The sequence below is a fragment of the Catharus ustulatus genome, chromosome 3 (genome assembly GCF_009819885.2).
Source record: "Catharus ustulatus isolate bCatUst1 chromosome 3, bCatUst1.pri.v2, whole genome shotgun sequence".
Taxonomy (NCBI): Eukaryota; Metazoa; Chordata; class Aves; order Passeriformes; family Turdidae; genus Catharus; species Catharus ustulatus.
The window spans coordinates 17666743-17690726 of NC_046223.1; the positions used below are offsets into that span (position 1 = coordinate 17666743).

Consider the following 23984-nt stretch of genomic DNA (forward strand, 5'->3'; position numbering starts at 1 on the left):
TTATCCTGCCTTTGCCACAGGCTAAGAGCATGCACACCGACAGCTATGATGGATCAGCTACCATGAAGTAAAATATTGTTGTCGCTAAGCCCAGAAAATTTTAACACTCAACTCAATTGGAGTATAGCTAAAGCAGCACGCTGTGGAGGATCTGTACACATTTATATTGGCATGGAAGTGTTTGTGCTGCCACAGCTACTTCCATAGGTAGGGATGGAAATGCTTCAGCATAAAGCTTCTTTCCTCAGGAAAAAGCAAATCTATAGCTGGATTTACATTAAAGTTCTTACCGTTAGAGCATGTTGGTTAAAAAAATTAAAACTGTAGAAAACTGTAGCCTACTCAACTTTCTCGTATAATTCCTGTGTCAAGTATCTTACATTAAAATAGGCTGAGGGTTTTGAGGAGCTGTGATGTTTTGTCTTCTAGCAATTCAATTATGAGCTGCCAGACTTAATTACCATAGAGTTGTTATCCTACGTGATTTTGAAAGTAGAAGTTGAAAAGCATGCTCTCTAATGGCAAGCACAATTGTTATTCTACCAGTTATTCCTGGTGAAGACTCTATTGAAGAAGTTTTACGTTTGAATGGCTATTACTTTGCAGCAAAAATGCAGCTTAAGTTGGCTGTGACTTTATGTTCCTTTTTTTTTTTTCTTTTATAGGGAAGAAAAGCTTAGGGGACTGTTTCCCAGCTTGTCTCATCCAGGAAAGGCATAATAGGTTTCTCCCACCCCTGTGAAGGGAAAAAAAAATCCCACAACCAAAGCCAATAAGCCTGTGTTCCATTAAATTTTCCTTATCCTTTCTATATAATGACTCCATTTTTTCTCTACCCCTTTCCATCTCCAAAATGCACATCAGAAGTGTGAGATCAGATGCTAACTTCTTTCATTCTCCCCATTTTACAAACAATAAGTAATGGAGGTGGAGGTCGTTTTCTCCAAGCTCACAGAACAAATAAGAGCAGAATTAGGTTGGCGTTTTCCTGACTTGCATTCTTTCCTGTTATTACTGGGTTGTGCAGCATCTGTACAACTCAGCTCTTCAGGCTGGGTTCCTTTCATGGTCCTCCACGGAGGAGATGAAGCATCTGAAGATGATGCAGGTGTTTGGAAGAGGTGTTTCACTGTAACCTCTCCCCATGCCTGACTGGCAGTTCAGATGACACATCGTGGGAGAGTTTCACACTGTTTGGTAGAGCCTGCTTGTCTCAGTGTCTCACAACTGGAGGTTGTTTTCTTCACATCTTGGGAGATTTTGGAGTGACGTGGGGCTTTTCTCCAGACATGTATTGAGCAAGACTCATCTTTTTTAACACTTAGGTTTTCATGTGATGTTTCACTGTATTGGTGTATTTTTAAAATACATCATTAAAATGCTACTTTCCAGCCATCCCAGAACCTTTGCTTTAATTTGCTTTACTTCTGAGAGATGTTATGTTCTGTTATGTTATTCTGATTTTACACAGTGCATCAAATTAAATAAAATTTAATTTGAAAATAAAATTCAAAATAACATTTAAGATGCATACTGTAACTGAAGAGGTTTAATAGTCCGTAGTGACATTTATAGCATTTTGTAAGTGGCACTAGTATAATGGTAGAGTTAATTATGTAATTGTCCATATTCTATAAAAATGGCATAATTTAGGAAATTAAATGAATTTTTGAATATGAAGTGTCCAAATAACATCGGTGTATCTCTCTGGGTGCTTTAAATACACACGTATCTTACTCCTACTGTAATGAGTTTTTCCCCCATTCTTTCCACATGCTCTGTGTATGTTCCTTGGCTGAGAGATACCAGTTCTTCAGTGGAATAGTCTTTCTAGAAGGTTCCAAAGTGATTAAGTGAGACTAGGCCACTGTATCTGACTAGCTCATTGATAACATTGTTCTTGCACTGACAAGGAAATCTTGTGCTGCAAACCTTGTTTGAAGAAGCTTCTAATTGTGTTCTAAGTAAGCAATAAACTAAAGCAGGGGTTTTTACTGGCACATCCTATATTCTTCCACAAGAGAATGAGGCAGAGCTAAGGACATGCAGAAAGAATTAATACTTGAATTTGACTTAAATGAACGTAAAATTTGGAATAATAAATGCATGAGAACTATGGAAGTCAAAGATAAACTAACTAATCAAAGCAACACCAGAATATTTCTGGTTTTTTTCAGTTACCTTGAAAATCTGTGTTTCTAACGTTGCTGTTTGTTAATTGTTTTAGTAAGGAAAAAAGGATTGGTTAGGCACCACATACATTGAAAGAGATAATATTCTGTAGAATGCATGGTAGACTACATAGGGGTATATATATGAAATATCTAAACATAAACCTGACATGACCATGAAAATAATTTAAAAACAGTTGTAGATTAATGTTCAGTCTGTTAGGGCAAGGCAATAGCAAAAGCATGGTGGTTTTTAAATGGACACTTCACAGATTGAATCAAATTAACAAATAGACTGAATCAGATGATTCACTGTAAAACCAGGAGCACTACTGTGAATTTGTATTTGTGAATTTTATCTCTTGGTTTATATTGTAATTTGCTTAAAGAATTCACCCAATCAGATAGTAATCATTCAATTCATTATTCTCCTATTAACTAAATTATTGGAAACGAGCGTGGTTAAAGAAAACTTGCCAGGAGCAGAGATTTTTTTCTTTATTTTCCTATTTTCTGCTCTCAAGCCATTACATTAAATATAAAAAAACCAAATTAATTTGCATTGGGATTTTAGACATAAAACTATTTAGGAAATAGGACCAACAGCAAAATGCCCAATTCTAATTGAATTTGCAGAACTGTGCTTATGAGTGTATACTGATTAAAACTCAGTGGTGTGTATGCACAGTAACTTTACACCCTGGCTTCTTGTGTGATTTTCTATGTGCCAGCATCTTTTCAGTACCCACATATCTTTGAAATAGGGGACATTCAAAACTGCATACTTGTTGCCTTGTGGTAATTTTATGCAGCAAAGCACTTGGAGTAGCAAACTGTTAATGGGCCCAATTATTTGTGTGGGATCACAAGCTTCCGAGTGATTTCCCTTATTAAGCCTGGATGTCTGGTTCCCTGATGCCTCAAAAGCCCTGATCAGGACCAGACCCTTGTTGAATGCAGGCACACTGAATAAGGCTTCTATTTTTGACAAGGTAGTGCTATGAAAATACAGTGAATAATCCAGTTGTAGAAGAGAGAAAATGAATGAATATAACAGTAAGCCCCATAGTTAGGCCTTTTACCTTCCTACTTGTTTCTGTAATTTTGAATCATTTATTGAATTTGTTTTCAGGGGGTTTAGTATTAATTGTTCTGTTGCATTGCTGCAGGTAACATATGTAGATACCATTTTTGTGAGGGGTGTATGTGTATGTTTGCTTTCAATATCAACCATAATACCCCTCTTTGAGATGTGACATTTTGGGGGATATCTAATTTCTGAGGTTATGAACATAAAATTGTGATACAAAAGCAAACAAAAACCCTTTTTTGGCACAACTTAGCTCTTTCCCTCTTGTTCATTGTCACATCCATTTTTGGTATCTGCTTACTTCCAAGTTATCTTTGCAATGGAAGCACACTAAAGAAATTTCAACTTTGAGTGTTGTTTTCTTCTAAAGGATTTTGGGGTGAGGAAAATAAAGGTGCAGGGTCTTAGAATTTAGAAAGCTTTAGACTCGGAGCTAGCATTTTTAATACAATGCTGCAAATTCTTGACCTGCATAAGCTGTAGTTTAGTTTATCCCCAAGGCAGTTAGGAAATTCTTATGTACAGCACATCTCTCTGTTTCAATAGCAGCTTTTCTTTCTGTGGGAGCGTTTTATTTTCCTGTGCGGAATTACGTCCTAATAGCATACATATCATTACCATGTCTGTGTTCCTAGAGATTTTAAGCTGCTTGTTTATTTTTTCTCTGAAAAGTTGATTTAAAGGTCAGTGTGGCTAGCTATTCTCTCTGGTAGGTATTTGCACTGCTGTTTAGCAATTTGGAACAAGAACTGTGCAGTATGATGCTTTTTGTGTGCCTTTCCAAGCAATGTTAGTCATCCAAAATGTCGGCTCCGATAAGAAGATTATTTTAGCAGAGAAATGGATGTGCATTGTTATGGTTTCTTTAGCTTTGCTGTTTCTCTGCTGTGTTTTTGTCATCAATGATTTCATAAGAATCTGCAAATCCAAAGGCAACCATTCTTCCCTAGTCAAGTAAATGCTGCCTTTGCTAGGAAAATTTCTGTTGTCCAGGAGCTTTTAGACAACCAGAAATGCTGTGCAAAGAGAGCAAGATATATTTAATTCTGTTGAACAATATGTTGACCTAAACCAAATAGCAAGTCTTACTGCAGGCTGAACATGAGAAGAGACCACCTTCTGCTGCATTTTTGTAAATCTTACTGATTAACAAAACCTTTCATTCTGCCCATTGATTTACTGAATTCTTCCAGTTTCCCCACACATTCCCATTTGGCTCCCACATCATGTCTTGTACTTGTAACATATTTCTGCAGCAGCACGATGCAGACACACTGGAATGGAAATCAAAGCAAGAGCTGCTTTAGTTTTGCTCAAAGGCAGACAGAAGTGGGATTTCCTTTCCACTTGATGCTGGTGGGGTGGTGAGACACATGAACAGCAGGCACTGTCCCTGCTGGTGCATGAACCGAGGCTTTATAGAAATCAGAAATTCACGGTTTTGTTACCTGGAGGCCTTGAATCTTGAGCAAATGTAGAAATTTTCCTGCTGTAATAGATGGTAAAATAGCTTGACCCAGTGTGCTGTGCTGGGGTAACCTGGGAGGAAACCTGGATCCTTTGGCCTTAGTCATCTATCTATTAGATAATCTCTTCTTATTTGAACAGTCAGGACTGTTTTATCTAATTAGATATGCACTTAAAGATAGACACATTCTTCCAGAACGCTGGATGTTATTTATTGGAAAGGTTAGAAAATCAGACCTGTTGTTTATCTTAAAAACTGGATGCCTCCCAACTCCTTTCCCCCTCCTTCTCCCTGACATCGTACTGTCATTACATTACTGCCTCTGTTTAATTATTCATAGTTCATATATAACACCACCACTTAGAGAAGGAATGGGAAACTACTGTATTTTATCCCCTGCTTTATGCAATTTAGTCAGGTAAAGTACAGACCACCCAAGCATCATCTTTTGTTAGTGACTAAAGGTGTTTGTAGTTTGATGCTTACAGTGCTGTTGAAGAATGATAGCTAGAGTGAACTTATGTGCAAGTTTTGATATTATTTAAAGCCTTGTCCTGCTTGAAGAAGGATAGGAGAGAGGATGGGCTCTGGTGACTTTTTCTATATTCCCTTTGTTATGGACCAGAATCATTCCTAAGGAGCTGCTGACCTGGGAAAGTATCAGCAGGCTTGCTTAAGTGAGAATTTATTTTTCTTTCTGCTTCCATTCTTACACCCTACAGACTATGCTGCAATGGGAACACAAGGACTGAATAATTTAGGCCTGACGTGTGACACCACACAAAAAAATGGCTTAGCACAGTACAGGTTTCCATGCACTAACTTAGCCATAGTATCCTGTGTACATAAAACATACAAAAGGTCTTGGGTTAAGGGCTGAGAATGATTGGAAAACACTGAAACCACTGGAGAACTTTCCTACTCCTGTGTATTTTTCCACTCTGTCCTGTGGAGCATCTTCATCCTCACAGTTGTAAATGGTATGGTTCAAGGCATCTCTGTTTCTGCTGAGAGGGATTTTGTCCTTTGCATTGTCCGTTTTTATGAATTTGATATAAAATGAAGTCTCACAGAATATCTCAAGTTGGAAGGGGCCCATCAGGACTGTCAAGTCTAACTCCCTGCTCCTCACAGAACTACCTAAACCCAAACCATGATGATGATGAGCCTGTGTCAGGTGCTCTTTGAACTCTGCCAGGTTCAAAGATGCTGTAATGACTTTTCTAGTGGCTGACCACCCTTTTCAGTGAAGAACCTTTTCCAGTATCCATTCTGAATTACCCTTGATGCAGCTTTGTGCAGTCTCCACCTATCTTCTAGAGAAACCAAATGCTTGAGCACCATTTGGTATGAAAAGGTGTTGTCTCTATATAACACTAGTGTGGAAATCAAGCCCTGATTAGTTCAATTTCAAATGCTAGTGTGGCACCATTTTTGTGCCATGTATTGTGGAGAGGATTACATGCCAAATGATAGCATAGTTAAATTATATCAGTTATTTTAAAGTTACTGTAAAATGTACTTTTATTTTTTTTCCTGCAAATAGTTTGTTTAAACATGGATAGCCTCTGTTAATAAAGCTGTACTGACACTTCTTGATACTGCAGATGTGGGAATGTGATAGGTGCATAAATGCACATAAAATGTGGTGGTCAAAGTTGAGTTTCCTTTACAAAGGGTTTTTCCACAAATATAGTGTGCAAATATGAGAAGATTTGCTGAGACTGCATTCTGGGCATTTCTTAAGTCATATAACTACTTCTAATATTCAGTTATCTGAATGTCATTGATTTTCTGAGATGCATGAGGTCCAGATTGCAGACAGCATGGTAGTTATTCATGTTCCATCTGTTTAACTGATTTAAAAGTTACAAATATTTACCACATGGTATAGGTCACAAATCTTTAAAAAACCAATTCATGTTTCCAACCAATACAGAAGAGATAATGCAGCAGGGTAATGTATTGTCCAGGCTGACTGACTTACAAAGTTGATTGAAAACTGAGTGACTTTAATAAGTACAGTAAATTCACAAATACAAGCCGCACTGAGTATAAGCCGCATCTCTTGGTGTTGGCAAATATTTTGGTTTTTGTCCATAGATAAGCCGCACCCGAATATAAGCCACTCTGTCGTTCGCAGCGAGGACCCGCGTGCAATTAGTAACAGAACCGCGGGAGGGCGGGGTTTACTGGCTGAGCTAAGGCTGTGCAGGCTCGGCCCGCTAGGGGTCGCTGACGGGGCCAGGTGGCCCAGCCCGGTGCTGCAGCTCGGGGCCGGCCGCCGCTGCCACTGGGCTCGGTCACCCCGGGTCGGCGCTGCCCCGCGGTGGCAGGCAGGGATGGAGCTTCCCCCGCTCCTACGGCAGCGGCGGTGGGCGGGGACGGAACTTTCCCGCGCCCGTGGCGCTGGCGGCGGGCGCGGACAAAGCACCCCGCCTCCTCCCCGAGCCGCGGCAATGGCGGCGCAGGGCTCCCGTCGGCTCCCCGAGACGCAGCAATGGCGGCGCGCACTTCCCCCCCCCTCCCCGGGCCGCGGCAACGGCGGCGCCCCCCGTCTCCCCGTCCTCCCCGAACAGCGGCAATGGTGGCGCCCCCCCGCCTCCTCCCCTGGGCTGCAGCAGAGGAGGAAAGAGAGCTCTCCCGCCTCTCTCCTCGCCCCCCGTGCTGCCTGCAGGGAGCCAGGGCAACACAGTAACACTGTAACAATCGCGAAATGCCGGCTTTTACTGGCAGGTGCTTGGCTCGGCGCCCTGGCTGGCACGTCTGGGGTTGTAAATGTCAGAAAATTATTCACATATTAGCCGCCCCCGACTATTAGCCACACTTCCGGGTTTCCACCAAAATTTTTGTCAAATTGCTGCGGCTTGTATTCGTGAAATTACTGTAGTTTTGTAGTATATGGTCCTTGTGGGATACTGCTATGAACAGAATATAAAGGAATCCTGTAAAGAGGAGGTGAAATGAAGGGCAAGAATAACATGCTGTAAGTCATCAGTAAAGGAAAAACAGGCTTTGAGAATGGTGGTGGGCGAAGAGGAGAATGGGCAGCTGTGATGTTTTTCTTTGATGTGCAGGTTCTCTCTGCAGGTTTTCTGATGAGGTACAAGCTCACCAAGTACAGTGGCAAGGCAATGTCATGCTCCTCTGAACCCTGTTTAGGAAGGGAGCATTTCAGGCATGTGGTAGAGCTGGAACCCTGATGTTTCATCCTCCTGTCTGAGCTAATGGACAGAACTTGTAATATTATGTGATTTGCTGTACGCTATATACTTGTGCCAAAAAGAGCCGTCAATACTTAGTGAAGATAATGGGGTGTGACCCCTGAGCTGCAGGCTCAGCAGCAGTTGCACTTTCTTCACTGCATTCCATTGTCAGTTTGATGGCAGGCTGCAAATCTTTGTGTGTATTAACACAAACAAATAGATATATATAATTTGTTTTTTATTCTGTAATCGAGTGTAAAGAAAAGCTTCATATTTTCTTCTATGAGTAATGAAAATTATAAGGAGGTATATGTAATAAAGCCCTCAAAGGATCAGATACTTTCTGCTTTTAATGCTTTACCTCAGAAAATCATGGCATTGTTTAGAATGGAAAAAACCTTTAAGATTATCAAGTCTGAGCACATCCCTAAACACTGCATCCCTAAGCAGCCCATCTACACAGCTTTTAAATACTCCCAGGGATGGTGACTCAAACACTTCTCTGGGTAGCTTGTTCCCAGGGCTAGCTTGACTCTTTTGGTGAAGAAATTTTTCCTAATCTAAACCTGCTGCAACTTAAAGCCATTTCCTCTTGTCCCTGGTGCATGTTGCCTGGGAGAAGAGATCAACCCCCACCTCGCTACAGCCTTGTTTCAGGACAACATTAACCCTGTTCTTGGTCTGGTAACTTAAGTTTTGAATGCATTTATGCATTCTTTTTTTTTACTAATCCAAAAGTCTTTTTACAAGGTAATCAAGTGCTCTTAATGAGAGTTGAGGACAGGTGGGTAGGAGATTGGGTCTAACATAATTTATAAAATTCTTTGGAATAACCAACACTGTGGAAGTATCAGAGTGAAATGTTGCTAAAGGTGTATTTTTTTAAACTTTAGGCTGGGCGATGCAGGTTGCAGCCTTTGTTTTCATTCAGAGAAAGTGGGAAGATGACAAGAGTCACTTTGAAAAAATGCTGGATTATTTCTGTGACATTCGTGAACCACTGCAACTCCTCATCTTTCCAGAGGGAACTGATCTCACAGGTAGGCGGCATTTGTCATCTTCTCAGGGAATGTTCAACATTGAAATTCTTTGTTTTTTATGGAAAGAATTTTAGAAAGTCAAAGGCAGGAGCAAGACTTGTTTCTCATGGGTAGTAGAAATGATAGTAAATAATCAAACAACATGCTGATTCATGTGAACATAGTTCCACTGGGAGACTTTGCCAGTCTTCCTGAAATAACTTACATTGCAAAACATCTGATGATTGACACTGCTTTTTATTGGTCACTACTGTACATACAGTGCATTAGCAAAACCAGGTTTCAAGACCTAGAATATATCACTCACATGCTCCCATTTCCTTAATTACTGTGATAAAATCATTCATTCCTATGAAAGAGTGATTGAAAAGGACTAATTATTTTGTTTGATTTCTGACCTAATGTTTTAAGAGGGAACATGGAGATGTGTGTTCCTTAGGCCATGTAAGAACTGTAAGCAGTCTGTATCTGCCTCTGTAAGGGAAATATCTCTGTAAAACAAACATTGAGATTATCATGGTAGTAAAAGGAATGAGTTTGACCCTGTAGTATTAATTTTAATCAAATATCTACCTTAATACAGGTATCTTATGGCATCATTAGGAAGCTGTTAATCAATGTTGAAGACAACTCAAGTGCCTATAAAAGAAAATATCATGTGAATGTTTTGTGGTGGCTCGTGCCTCCAGCATGATGCCTGATTTGATAAGCATTGTCTTTAAATAGAAAATCAATTGCAATTAAGCTTCTAGCTTTTAGCTTATTTAAAAGATTTTTACTAAACTTTGTGTTGCAGATATTCTCAAATAATATTTTATTGCAAAACCAGTATGTCAGTAAGTACTAGATATGGTATAAAAATAACTAGCATATGGTGCTATTTTTCTTCTGTATTCCAAATATCCTTAAAATGTAGTATTCAGATACTATCACAGTGTATGGAATTGTCATCACTGATCAACTTTCTTCAAAGAGGATAAATTCATTGAACATTCTTGGACTGCTTCACATGATACCTCTTGTTGAATTGGTTATCTTGTATCTAAGGTTAGGAAGAAGGATGGAATTTTCTTCACTGAAAGAGTGGTGAGGCACTGGCACAGGATGCCCAGAGAAGCTGTGGATGCTCCATCCCTAGAAGTGTTCAAGGCCAGGCTGGATGGGGCGTTGAACAACCTGGTCTAGTGGGAGGTGTGCCTGCCCATGGCAAGGAGTTAGAATGAGATGATCTTTAAAGTCCCTTCCAACCCAAACCATTTTATGATTCTATGAAATTATCTCACTTCAACATTTTTTCTTTGAGTGCATGAGGAACTGCCTCCTAAATTATGAGGTAAAATTTTTATCTTACTCATGGAGTCAGGAAACACCTTCTTAAAGCACTCACACTCTCTGAATAGGTGTTTCCATCTCAAGATGTCTGAAAGAATTGGATTGTTTGGAATTTATTCCATAAATTATGTATGCCTTCTAATCTCTAGAGGAATCTAATATTCCTGAGAGACAACAGATTTTTAAAGAATTGAGGAAGCTTTATACTGAAACTTTAAAAAAGATTTGGAAGAGGACTGAGCCAGCCACAGTGTGTTAACATTTGTCCTGCAGAGTCCAAAAGACAGTGGTGAGGATGCTCCCAGCTGAATGTAAAGCTGCTTAAGCAAACACAGGGTTTTTTCTGTGCTGCAGTTACTGATATAAATGACTTAGGCTAAGCCTGGGTATATGCTTTTGATACCATCCACTGGGAAACTCATGGGAACAAGTTTATTTATTTAATTAATAATAATAAAAAATCTAGTTGAATTTTTGAATTTTTAGATTTTTTATCTTTCGGTAAGATAATTCTGTTGTTATGATTCTCCTTCTTTATACCTGTGTAAAATGTTCTCTTTAACTTCACAATGCCCAGTGGAGATGCACTAACTGTGCTGTTCTGCTGAGGCCACCAGAGGTGGGTGTGAGCGGCCCAGGAGGAAGCAGAATGGTGGGAAGGGAAGACAATAGGGCACTGCTGTGCTGGCTTCTGACATGCTAAACTGTGCTTAAATTACCATCAAGTATTGAATATCACTTGGATACTACATTTGTGCAAAAAATTATGAATAGAGATGGACAAAACCCTGGGATTTTTTTCTCTGGAAGTAAATAGCTTTCCCTCTCTGATGTCTTCACAGGAAATACTGCTTAATATACATTTTAAAATACTGTAGGAGACAGGAAGAAATCCCTTGACAAACGTTAAATCCTGACCAAGCAGTAAATTTATGCCATATGAGAATGCTACCATTCAAAAATGTACCATTTTGAATATTTTCAGAAAACTGTTGCATTATTGACATATTAGGACCTGTTGCAATCTCATGTTCCATCATTTAGAAAAGAAATAAACTGTGTCCTGAACAGTTGCTCAACATTCTAAGGAACATTTTGCAAAAATGGAGGCAGTCACTCTTGTTTTTTGACCAAATGGCAAAACTGCTAATTACTTCTGAAAACAAAATTCCTCTGGTGCTTAAAATGAAGAGTAACATTCTACATCACTGAATAGCAGAATTGCTGTGCAGCTCTGTACTGCTGCCATTTTTTTATCCTCTCAATGGCCACGTGACAATGATAGATTTTCTCCTCTTTATAATATTTTTAGGCATTTGAGAATGAGATGTCAAAGAAATGTAAAATAAGAGTGTATTTATATATGGGCTGCTGCCTGACTTTTAAGGTGGTGAACTGCTTCACTGTGGAAGATGCTACATAAATAAATTTTAGAAATAGTAATGCCGTGAACCCTGAACATTTTATTTGCAGACTGGATTGTATAGCGGCTGAGGTAATAATTATATAATTGTATACTTATTTCTGATAGGTTGGCCATCTTTTCACTCTGGAGTACTTGAAGGTTAAAGCTCAAAGGTATTTTATTGTAATTGCTTAAAAAGAAGCCCTCAGCAGGTAAACATGTAGCCAGACTTTCAGAAGCCCTGAAGAAAACAAAGCAACCATGAGTCTCATGCTTCCAAAAAGGTGGAATACAACCCACCATATTGCCTGTTCTTTTGTTTCTCTTGGTGTTCCTTACGAGCTTGTTTGTAGTAATTCTTCAGAAAGCAATGAGAGAAAAAGAAAAAAACAAAAAAGGTTGCTGTGTTGCTCTGTGCCTGGTAAAGCCTCATTTCCTCTGGATTTGTGTGTGCATCCCTGTCCGTGGTCCTTCCTTCATGCCAGATGCTCCTTTTTCCGTGTGTTCCCTCGCGTGTGACGTTTCCCTTTGCCTTGGCAAGAGGCATCGTTGCTGTGGCTGCCCCTAGCCAGTGCCTGTGTCACCCAAAGGACTCTGCATGCTGTGCTGAGAACCCTGGCACACAAACAGCCATAGACCCTGCCCTGGATTCGCCCTTGTTCACATCTCTTCTCTCAGAAGCTTCCCTTTACCCAGCTTTTTCTAAAACTTCTGCTGGGCTTGATTATTTTTGAACCTCTTGTCCCTGATAAACTTTGTTTGCAGGGGACAATAGCTTCAAGAGTTAAGGGGAACAAATGGGTGGACAGTGTGATTGCACAGAGCTTTTTTCCTTGAGGAACAACTAAAAATCAAGTAGGAGAGTTTGCTGAAGTTCAGATTTTGGCAGTAATTGTGTCGCTGACAGAAGGTAACAATGAACTGCAGTTGGATTTTTAGCTTTGCTAGTAAATGTGATGTGCTCCGGTAGTACCAAGAAAATACTGATCAGAAGCACTGGTAGGAGTTGCTCTTACATGGAATAGGTTGAAAGTAGCACAAGTAAGAAAAATTGCTTCATTTTTTTCTTAAAATATTAACTGTGAGCCAGTAAAGCTTTATCATTTCTATGCGAACCTCTAATAGGTAAATGAGGATTTTATTTTTTATTTCATTTGAGAGACTTTTGGAGTACTCATTTAGTCTTTCAGGCACTGATATAATTGAAGAGTCCTTGAAGTCATAGAAGAACATGCATGTTTTTATCACGAGTGAAATTAAAGGAAAAGGTAGTTCTTAGTGTCAAATTTCAGCTCACAAAACTAAAAATACCATTTTACTAAAAAAAATTGAATTTGTTCATTTTATGTGCCACTCTTCAGGAGCAAAAGCGATTTACCTTCTTTAAAATCTGTAACCTAAAAATCAAGAAAATGTTTTAGCATCATTTCTTCCTCCAGTTACTTTAAATGAAATTTTGAAGTGTGACACTTCTAGAAAGTGCTGACTTTGAGCTTTTCCAGTAATTTTAAAGTGTGACAAATGGAATTTGGAGAAAAATGGAAAAGATATAATAATTAAATTATTTACCAAAGGTGGCATGAGAGCACAAAAACGTTTGACCAGACCCCTAAATTCTTGTATTTTTGTGTACTTTGATAGCTGCTCTGCAGAAGTGTGAAAAGACTCAAACTGAATGGTTATACCTGTCACCCAAAGAACATGCTCTGAGGGGCTCCATGCATTAGCTGCAGGAGACAAGGCAGGAGAGGCAAGCTGGGTTGAGACCTGATGAGACAGAGCATGAAGCAGCTCTGGAAACATCCCACATCAGCCTCAATTGATAACTGGCAGCTTTCCATAAAAATAAATTATTTTTCTTATTCTTTTTTAACAGCAAATAGAACCAATGGGTTAAATTACTTCCAGTAGGAGTGATGAGCAAAAACTTGGGAAGTAAATTGGCTTTGACTTAAATATACATTGTAAGAAAGAAAATACTTGTTCCTAGAAAGCAACACTTGCTCAACTTTTCAGAGGTTTTGGAGGTAGGGGACATTACCTGTAGCCAGCCAAGTGAGTGGCCTTTTGGGACTGAGGCGAACCAAGTGCATTTCCAGGCCCTTTTTCAAGAGCTGCTTGATGCTATTTGTGTTGGTAGTTTGGAAGAAAAGAACATGTGTTTCCTCTTTTTAAGGAAGTTTTTAGGAATCTTTCACTTTTGAAGCACTGACAGTGTAGCCTGGTCTGTTGATTAAGGGATTTTAGAGGCATTTGTTGTGTGAATTCCCTCAAGTTACAGAGGATATAGAAATGGGTTTCTAATTTTCCTGCATCGGTTTTCTAACCTCTAGGTTTCATAGAATGGGGAACACCACATGTTCTGCCTTTTGTTGGCTCTGGTTCCGAGCAGCTCTGAGTCTCCCCCCAGAAGTATGGGCACTGGTGTCTGGCACAAGGATCCCAAACAGCAGTGGGCCCTTACATTGGATGAGATGGCAGTCAGAGCACTTAGTCATAAGTAATAAAAAGTAAGGAACTGGTTTTTTTCCAATGCCAAGATTACAGGAGGGGGAGGAAGGGCATAATTCCTATTTTTATGTAGAGTGGAGGCTTATCCTACCCTTGCTTTCAGTATATCATCAAAGCACATTGACCTTCCTGACTTGCTGTAATAAATAACGCTTAATGCACAAAGACCTGTGGCTTTATAGTTGTTAGGAAGGGGAGAGGGAGATGATTTTTCCAGATGACAATGATCGTTGTATTAGCTGGGAGCATTATTCTAGTTGTAAAATCCCATTACACTAGGGTCATGCAAAAGGGGAGGGGAACAGTCTCTGTTATATAAAACTCAGTCCAGAGGCAAGACAGGCATACAAATGTCAGGAAATAGCTGGATAGTGTTGGCCAGTGTGCCGATGTCCAGCTGTTCACACTTTTCAGAACAGCAGTGTAGTAAAGGGAAATTTGGAAGATGATTTGCAGATGTTTACAGTGAGTTCTTTCCAAGTAAAGGGAGGTGCACTTAGAGGAAGCTGGAAGATGATTACTTCAAGGCAATAGGCACTGGAGGTCCCAGATATTTCTTGCTGCATCAATTCCATCTTACTTGGAGAACATAAGTGCCCTTTCACTCCTTGGTTTTCCTTTGGTGCAAGTAGGAGTGTTTTGCAAGCACCAAGGAGTTAATTTTCATTTTGCTCCCTCTGAACCAGCATGCTTGTGAGCAGACAGAGATAGTTTTTCTGAGTGTTCACTAACTGTGTGCAGTTTGAGATGCTTAAAACTTAGAAATTTTTTTCAGACTGCTTAACATTATGTATATTTATATGGCACTTGTCTCAAAGGTCTGATTGACTTGATTTGCAGATTGCAAATTTTCTGAAGTGAAACCCAAAGTTGGATATGCAGAAAGTGAAGAAGTTGGTATTTCCATCCTTCAGAAACAAAAATAGATTACCTTAAGAACTTTTGTGATAAATTAATTTAACCCATTTTACTTGAATCATCCCAGAATCTGGAAGGGAATGCTTTATTTGGATATTTTTTATAGGAACACACTTCGTCATCAGTGTCTTTTCCTAGAAAGTAGTTTTAGTTCTTAAGCTGCTACTGGTGCACCTAAGAGGTAGAACCTGGTGTTTTTGGAAGAGTATTCAGTAGGTACCAGATTACTGTTGCCTCTTCAGCCATTCCAAGCCTGGCTTATGGCTCACTTTGAGTTTTGCCATTGCAGTGGGAGTCTGCAAGGCAACTTCCCCTTTGCTGATTCAGAATAGTCATTTGCAGTATTGAATGGAGTAGTAGTTGAGCAGACAAAAACAGATATTCTGACCATGTGGTTAAAGACATAATGTATATGTCCAAGGGAAGATAAATTAAAGTTACAAAGCCAAGTGTAATTTTAGTATTTCACACATTCTGTAATTTTAGCAATGCTTTTTGAAGTTGTAATATTTTTTAAGTATTTCTACATTTTAACAATTTGGCAAGAATTAAATCTTTGGATCCTCTTTGCTGAATCACTTGCTTGGCTACTGTGCAACAGCTTTTCTTTCCTCCAAATCACATGATCAGGAAATCTGTGCAGTGAATCTTAAGGTTTGCACATATGAAAAACAGCACTCAGGCATGGAAACAGTAGGTCACAGGGAAAAAATATTTAGTGTGGCAATATGTTATAGCATTTATTAATTGGCAGACAAACCTTTAGGAGGGGCATCAGCATTTTTGATAAATAAAGAAGTCATATAATTTAGGGAAAAAAGAAAGATGGGGGAATATGCTACATTGCAGCAGAAGGGAAATCTCTCACTGCTGTTGATTTGTTCACTTGTGCTATTGTGCCTTCACAGGGAAAAATTGTGAGGTTTGTAAAAGGAAGGATTTATCTTTAAGTATCACTTCTGTTAAATGATTAAACGATATGTTTTCCATTACTTTATGTCCCATCTCTGTTAAGTTTAACTGTGGACCCTTAAAAAAGATTTTTTTCTCCTAAAAAAAAAAAAAAATTGCTTAAACAGTGGATTTGTTCCATACATCTGTTGCTGGGATTTTGTCTTTCAAGCAACTGTAAAACTTCATAAATATGAGTTATTAAAAATAGATTATTTGATCAAATTGATTTTTGCCATGCTGCCAAGGGAACACTACATAGTCCGTTGCCTTTTGGCTCCAGGGAAGGCACAGCAGGACCCAAAGTAAAGCACTGAGTGTAGCCAGCAAAGTTCATTTGGCTGTTGAACTGAGGGTGCTTGGAAGAGCCCCCTGCACATCACAGGAGAAAAAATTGCCTCCTGTCCACCTGTCTCCAGAAGTTTTTGCTTTCGTGTTCATGTCTTCCTTGCTTAGTGGCCTCTCTTAGCAGCAGCCCTGTAAGGCCTTTGGCTTTCATTACCAGAGGTTTGAAATACATTGGTCATGGGGTTTAGCCATGGTGCTTTCCAGCTGCCTTGTATGTACTCTGTGTACAGTGACAGGCATATGTTCTGGCACTGAGGTGCTTGGTCTAAAAGTTAAAGTGGGGTAGGGTATGTGCAGCACAGGTTGATGAATAAAAAGTGGCGAGTTCAGAATGAAGATGTAAAATTCCATTTTAAGGTATTAGATTAACTGTTTTCCTCTTTTTAATGTTGTCTTTCTGAAATAAGTGTAGTGTGGTTAAACACTGACTTCAGAGTCTTTCTGTTCATAATATCAAATCTACATTACTATATGTTATGCCTTTTGAGTTGAAAAAACCCCCAAAGTACAATTGAGCCAATTAATACATTTTACTGTAGAATGGGTATTGAAGTGTACAGACAACTATTAACAGACTGTTAATTTAGAAATTTCAGATTGCATTTGATGAGGATGACATATTTGCTGATGATTTGCTAAAGTTAAATGAGAGGGTAAAAAGGCTTTTCTTGCAATCCACATGGCTGTTCCTCAATCATGGTATGGCCAGCTGAAAGCACACTTGTGTCTGCCTCCACATCCATACTGTGTGAGCTGCTGTTGTACCCTTCCTGTCATGTAATCATTCCATTTAACCCATGGTCTGCTTGCACAGTAACACAAAGTGGTGCTTCCCCTTCTCTCCTCAGCCAATACCAAAGCCCGCAGTAATGAATATGCTGAGAAGAACGGACTTCGAAAATACGAGTACGTCTTACACCCGCGAACGACCGGATTCACCTTTGTGGTTGGGCGTCTAAGGGAAGGTAATCCTGCTCTGTCCTTGTTTTTCCTCTAAAATGATTGTTACATGGAGAGATTTGAGAGAGTTCATAACAGACACTGCTATCCTCAGGAGGTATGCAGTGAATGAAGACTACTTTTGTGTTGTTTGTTTTAAGTATTTTAGCTTGTTTAGTGGTCTTACCTCAGAAAACTAGTGGAAAAAATCCCCAGGAAGTTCAGCCTGTACTGTCCTCAACCCCAAGTGGGTGGTTGACACTGAGCACACAGGCATGTATGTCACTGCCCTCTCTGAAAAGGCTTCTGGGTTTAAGTCTGAGAACTGAGTAAACAAATTGTTATTTTAAATGGACAAGGGCAATGCACAGCAGCATGGAAATGCAGCAAGTCAGCTGCCCAGTGCTGCCAGATGTTTTGGGTGATGGTGTCTCACAACTAGAGAAGTTGTGTGAAATACAAGTAGTACTGCTTGGCAGGGTAGTGGGCAAGAGAATGTGTGTTGCTCACTTTTTACCCAGAAGCGGTTTTTCATTCCAATATTAATCTGGATGTCAGGGTTGAATCCCTTTTATCGACAGAACAGAGTATGAAGATATGATTGTTACATTGAGATGTCTGGGAGTTGTTTTGGGAATGGGTGTTTCATGAGGTTTGAGGCCATCAGGATGTAACCTTTAAATGGTACAAATGTGGCAGGGATTCAGGCGTAGATGAGTGAATATTTGCAGGATATATGGTTGAAGAAAATAAACATGTACAGTAGATATGAAGTGACTTTTTTATAGGCTGGTTCTTCAGGGAAAAGCAATTCTAGATCTTTAACACATGCTGGTTATTTTGACTGCCAAAAGAAGAAGTTTGAGATTATAAAAAAGAATAGGGGCCTGCTGGTAGGTTTTTTTGCTAACTGGAATCTTTGCTTGGATCTTCCAAGCAGATGGCTTGCATTTTACCTGCTTCCTCCTAGGCAGTTGTCCTAAAATCATTGCAAACACTTTGGAATTTTGTCCGGCTGGACAATCCCATGTATCTGTTTGACCCTATGTATTGCACATTCAGAGCTGGACACCTTAGATACTCATCCCTCTTGAATATTTATTATTCAATTTGCTGTAGTAAAAAAATTTGCCACATACATAATAGCAAAAGCTGGCTTTACTGAAAACTTCACAGCATCAAGTTAACCTAGTGCATAATAGTATTTCAGACCTGGAATAAATTTTCAGTTAAAGAAATGTTTTCTACTCAAAATATTAATAACTTTAAAAAAATTCTGTATTTGCTGCAGGAACAAGCCTTGTGGTTTGCCGTAATTTTCTAATTTTATAAAAATGCTTTTCTCTTCCATTGCTGTATGAGCAATCTTTGCAAATTAGGCTGTTGGGTTATAAAAAGGAAAATATTTGAGGCTGATTAACTGATTTTATGCAGTAGAAAGCTGGGGAAAAAACAATAATAGTCCAGCCTTTGAAGTGGTTTTGCATCTCCTTTTTATTTAAGGCAGGCAAATATTGTGTAAAATATTAATATCCCTTTTGTGTTGAATTTACTAGATACTGGGTGCTTTGATAGGCACCGTAAGCTGTATGTATTATAACTGTATGCTATTATGTAGTAAATTATGTGTGAGAAGGTAGTTCAAGTAGCATTTTAAAGTACTTGGTTGTTACTTGTTAATTTAAGAATTGGTTTTCAACTTCTTCCAAGTGTGCAAAATGGGGACCGTTTGTGTTGAAAAGTTTTGGGTTACTTTAAAAAAAATAAATATATATGTATGCACACACACACACAACCCAATTGTAGTTGCTGGACTTTAAAATACTTCATTATGATATATAGATGTGCAAATCTATATCTATCTCTATCTTTTCATGTGTACAATACAGATATCAATGCTGGTATGCTGATGTTGGTGTTACTGTGCAGCACTGGTTTGAGTTATAAACTGATAGAATGTCTTTTTTACAATCCTAATTTCTGATACTAGCAGTAGTAAATAAAAACTACGACTGCCAAGGGATATAGTGTTAATCTAAGTCCCCATTTCCGAACTGTCCTAATGCTACAATCATAGTAATAATAATAAAAATAGATTTATATTCTTTTTTTACTCCTCATAACTGCAGGCACAAAGCAGTGTGCGTGACTTTAACATGCAGGAGGGAGTGGTGGAGATTTTAACATCATGTTTACGTCTTTGAAAGTATTTTTGTGCATAGATGACAACCTTATTGCCCTATAGCTCTCCTGTGAATACATTTTGGCTTGTGGCTGTTTTCCATTCCTGAGGCTTAAATGTCTTTTCTTCAGGCCTGAGTACATTATTTTGCTTCAAAAATAGGTTGATGAAAAGAAGGGGAAAATGTCATTAGAAGTTTAACTGCTTTTCAAATTTGAAGAAACTAATTTAATTTGGCGAGAAACCTGATTAATATGCATCACAAGCTGTAGCATGAAAGAATTACATGTTATTATATAAAAATAACTATTAGTGACCCTTCTGAATAGGAAATGAAGAATCAGGTGAAGATAACCTTCAATAAAACTTTGCCTATATCTGTGCAGAGGAGTTTATTCCTGGAGGAAGCACTGTCTGCTCCCTGCCAGCATAAACCGAGCAGTTTTCTGTTCTTTGCTTTGCATAGGTGGCAAAAAGCGCTCAAACTCCTCTGGTTGGCTTCTCTCTCTTATAGGGTCGTTACTTCAATATTTGGTCTCTTTGGCCCATGGATACTGCTATGATGGTTTCTAAGTCACTGCTGAGATTATGGAAGCTTAGGAAAAAAGATCTGTATGACATCCACCAAAAAGCAATAAAAATTGTTTAGGTAATACATCTCCTTGGCTTTTGAGTCATACCTTGTCTTTCTCCATTCTGGTTCTTCTAAGTGGTAGCTCTTGCCCCTAAGCTGACTCTTCTAAACAGAAACCCACATAGAAGCTGACTGGTTTTTCCTTTCATTATGCTCAGGTGCCAAAACTGTGAAAATATTTTATATTTTATTTTTAAATGATCACATTATTGTTTTCTCATTCATAGAAACCATAGAATCACCCTGCTTTCAGGAAAATCAAACTACGAATATGCTTTAGATGTATGATTAATAATATGTATACTCAGGAGAGTAAGGACTGCAACTGTTGCTGGTTTTCAAGCAAGGGATACCTGGTTGGTTGACTATTGATGGAAAACTAAGAGAAATAAAATAGGCAATTTGCTTCTTTCTAATTCTGTTCACTTGATCAAGTGAATCATTTGTCTTGTCTGAGCTGTAAGGAATCCTGATTTCAATCAGCACCTGGTAAAAAACTACTAGAGATTTTTGTTGTATTTCTTTGGGGAACAAAGGTGAGCATTTTTTGAAAGACAGAGTAAATGTGAATGAGCAACAGAAAGTGAACTCCAGGCTCCAAAATGAGGATTGGTCATTACTTTTTAAAATTCATCCCTCTCTTTAACCATCTCCTAAAATAGTATTTAGTCCTTTTCTTTAAAGCCTGAAATTTTGAGTAGATGTTATGTATGGAGTAATTTTTGGCAGAACTCGGGTTAAGGTAACTCAACTCCTTTTACAAAATGTGGGACTTCAAAAAGGACTGAAATGTGAAGAAATGTAAAGAAGACTTGTATAAAATCATGCCTTTAACAATGTTAATTGAAAACATTTGTGGTTTATAAAATGTTCTTGAAGATCCAGTTTGCGAGATCCTTCTATAAAAGGTCAGGAGGTTACTCAAAAATTATGTATAGGTTTTCAGACCTGTTTGTGTTTTATAAAGTTTTTTCTGAAGTACCAAATGACGTTGAAAGTTCAGCTGACTTGAATGCTCAGTTTCAAAGAGATGGAAAATAATACTGGTTTGATTTGATTCAATATTGTCTGGATTCATTGAATTACATATATTATCTTGGCATAATATCTGTAATTGTAGCCAAATAGTCTGTCAAGAGAAAATAACTGTTTACGAATGTTTTCTTAAAATTACTTCATGGCTTTTAAGCATTTTCTCAGGACTAAATAAGCAGTAAGTGTTAAGAGAGAGTTAACGCTTTAAAGCATCATTAGAAGATTACTCATGCTTTTGTAGACAATCATTTCTGCCAACATTAAATTTAAACTGACCTCTTTAATAGTTGGATACATTGGACTGGATATTCCCATTGTGGGTTTATATTTTACTGGTTGTATGGTATAATGACTACTCCGAATTAGTTGTCTTATTATAGTATTTCAGCTTTGTATTTATTTCTGGTTCATCATTAGCCAACTGAAAAAATATATTGCAGATAACGTCTGCCAACTGCAGCATCCCAAAATAAAGAAAGATACAAATTTAACATGCTTACCTTCATTGCACATTCTTACTGATGGAAAGCAACTGTGATTCTCATATTTTTTTCCAAGATTGGTTCAGAATTGATAGTTTTGCCCTAAAATTAATGTTTATATACACACAGTTGAAGCTAATCTGTATCTTGTAATCTTCATACCTGGGTTTTACAGTTGCTTCAGTAATTACAGTAATTTCACAATTATAAGCCGCACCATTTTGACTAAAATTTTGGTCCGAACCCAAAGTGCAGCTTATAATCAGGTGCGGGTTATATATGGACAAAGAATGAAAAGTTGCTGTTTTAGTTTGGAGGACAGGTGTCTGCTGAGAAAGGCAGGAACTTCTCTTTGAAATGGAAAATGCAAACTCCCTCCCTCTAAATTATTATAATTTTGAAATCAAGGGGCTTTCAGGCAAAAATATGGGAATTAGGAATAACAGTTCTTTACTAGGGAAATTAAAATAGAAATACAGTACTACAAAGAAACAAACTCCAAACCCTGACACAGTCAGAGTACAACCTGACACCCCGTCAGGCAGGGTGTTGGCAGCAGTCCCATTAAATGGTGGCTGCATCCTCCTGCAGTGACAGATGTGGCTCAGTTGGAGCAGTGCTCCTGTACAAGGTGCAGTTTCCCTCCAAAGATCCAGTGGTGATGTGGAGAAATCCGGTTTCCCTCTGGAGTCCAGTGGAGAAAGGGGCTCCTTTAGTGTCCCAAAACCTCTGTTTTTATCTTGGTAAGAAATGTTGGGCTCTTCCTCCTGGCTGGAGCAACTTCCGATGGGATGCATTAATTTTATCAGTCCCACAGTGGGACTCAATGGCCATGAGCAGAAAATGACTCGCTGGAGGAAGGATGGGGTGTGAAAAGATAAAGAACAATGCCCTGCCTGGTTTCAATGGATGGCCCATTAGCAGAGTATCTCCCACGTAGATAAGGATCACTGCCCCCACCCTCAACAGATGGTGATAGAATAGATACCTTTTATCACACTCTGTATTGTAACTTGCGGCTTATAATCAGGTGTGGCTTATAATTGTGAAATTACTGTAATTACATTTTTAGTAGCTGGTATTCCAACCTGATTCATTGCAAGGGCAGGGAAGTTTTCTTGAGGTCTTCAGGTTATCTCTGTATAAAACTATGAAAATGTTTTAATCCTGGGGTGCTTAGTGACCATTATGTAGATTCAGTAGTAGTGTAGATTCAGATTTTTTGGGAGTTAGAGTATCCAGATACACATATTTATGAACTCAAACACATATGAACTTTCATGGCATTTATTTGGATTCTGGTGCAATTTGTTTACATGACACTTTTGAGCTAATAATATAGGGAGACAGTTTGTGATTTGCAGATTTATGTAAAAGGCAGTCAATAGGAGATGATGATTAACAGTTCCTGAAAGCTGGCACATGGTTTGGCTTCCCTTTGCTGAGGTGTGAAGTAGCCAGGGTTAGGCTGCAGGTCTTTGTCAGCAATGCCTGGATGTCCTTGCTGTGCACTAGTAATGTTTATTAATTAAGCCCTTCAGCTTGAAGTAGCCAGAGTTTATGAGCACCCAGAGCTTTTTTCTTACTATGACTTTGAAAGAGAGGTAGGAGATTGCTTGTATGAGTTGATGGAATGTCAGTGAGAAATGATACCAGGAGACTGCCAAGGGCTTGTCTTCTGGTGTTGAGGACACATCCAAAGCACCTACAGCTTACAAGACAGGTGCCATTCATTCTTTCAAACATAAATCAAAGTAATACAACTTCTAAGGGTGTTACTTTTTTAAAGAGAAAATTGATTCAAGTGTGAAAATCAGGTCTATTCATCAACTGAAATGTTCAGGCTGTGGTAAGTGAGGTGTATGAATGAATAAATATACATAATAAATAAACTGCATTTTATTTTGATTACACAGTTTCTTTCCTCTTCACATATATATTGAGTGAGGCATGTGGGTCTTGACACAGAAGTGCTGAATTACCTGCAGAGGTTTTATATGCTTAAGCAAAACTATGTAGCAGGACTGCAGCAGTTTCCAGGCTTGTGCATAATTTGTCTTGTCTATAACCAAGGTACAGGACGTAGAAAGGCCCCACATCAAATGACAGGAAAGGTTAGATTTGTTGTTTCAACGAAATTTAGCCTCCCTCTTTGTGACTGAACAGATTTCTGACTCTTAGAATTATATGTTGAACCACTGCCAAAATTTCTGTGGGTTTTGGCGAGGCCAGAGCTTGCACACTGACCAGCACTGCTGTCTCTCAGAGCAGC

The 23984-nt window shown here is 38.8% G+C and overlaps 1 protein-coding gene across 3 annotated transcripts in view; it reads left to right on the forward strand.

Annotated features, from left to right (window-relative positions):
- Positions 1-23984, forward strand: part of LCLAT1 (lysocardiolipin acyltransferase 1) — a 112339-nt gene that overhangs the window by 44424 nt on the left and 43931 nt on the right. For all 3 annotated transcript variants that reach the window (XM_033055874.2, XM_033055875.2, XM_033055872.2), the window contains 2 exons: positions 8829-8975; positions 17289-17405. In XM_033055874.2, the coding sequence (XP_032911765.1) occupies positions 8829-8975; positions 17289-17405 (264 nt within the window). The remainder of the gene's footprint in view (positions 1-8828; positions 8976-17288; positions 17406-23984) is intronic.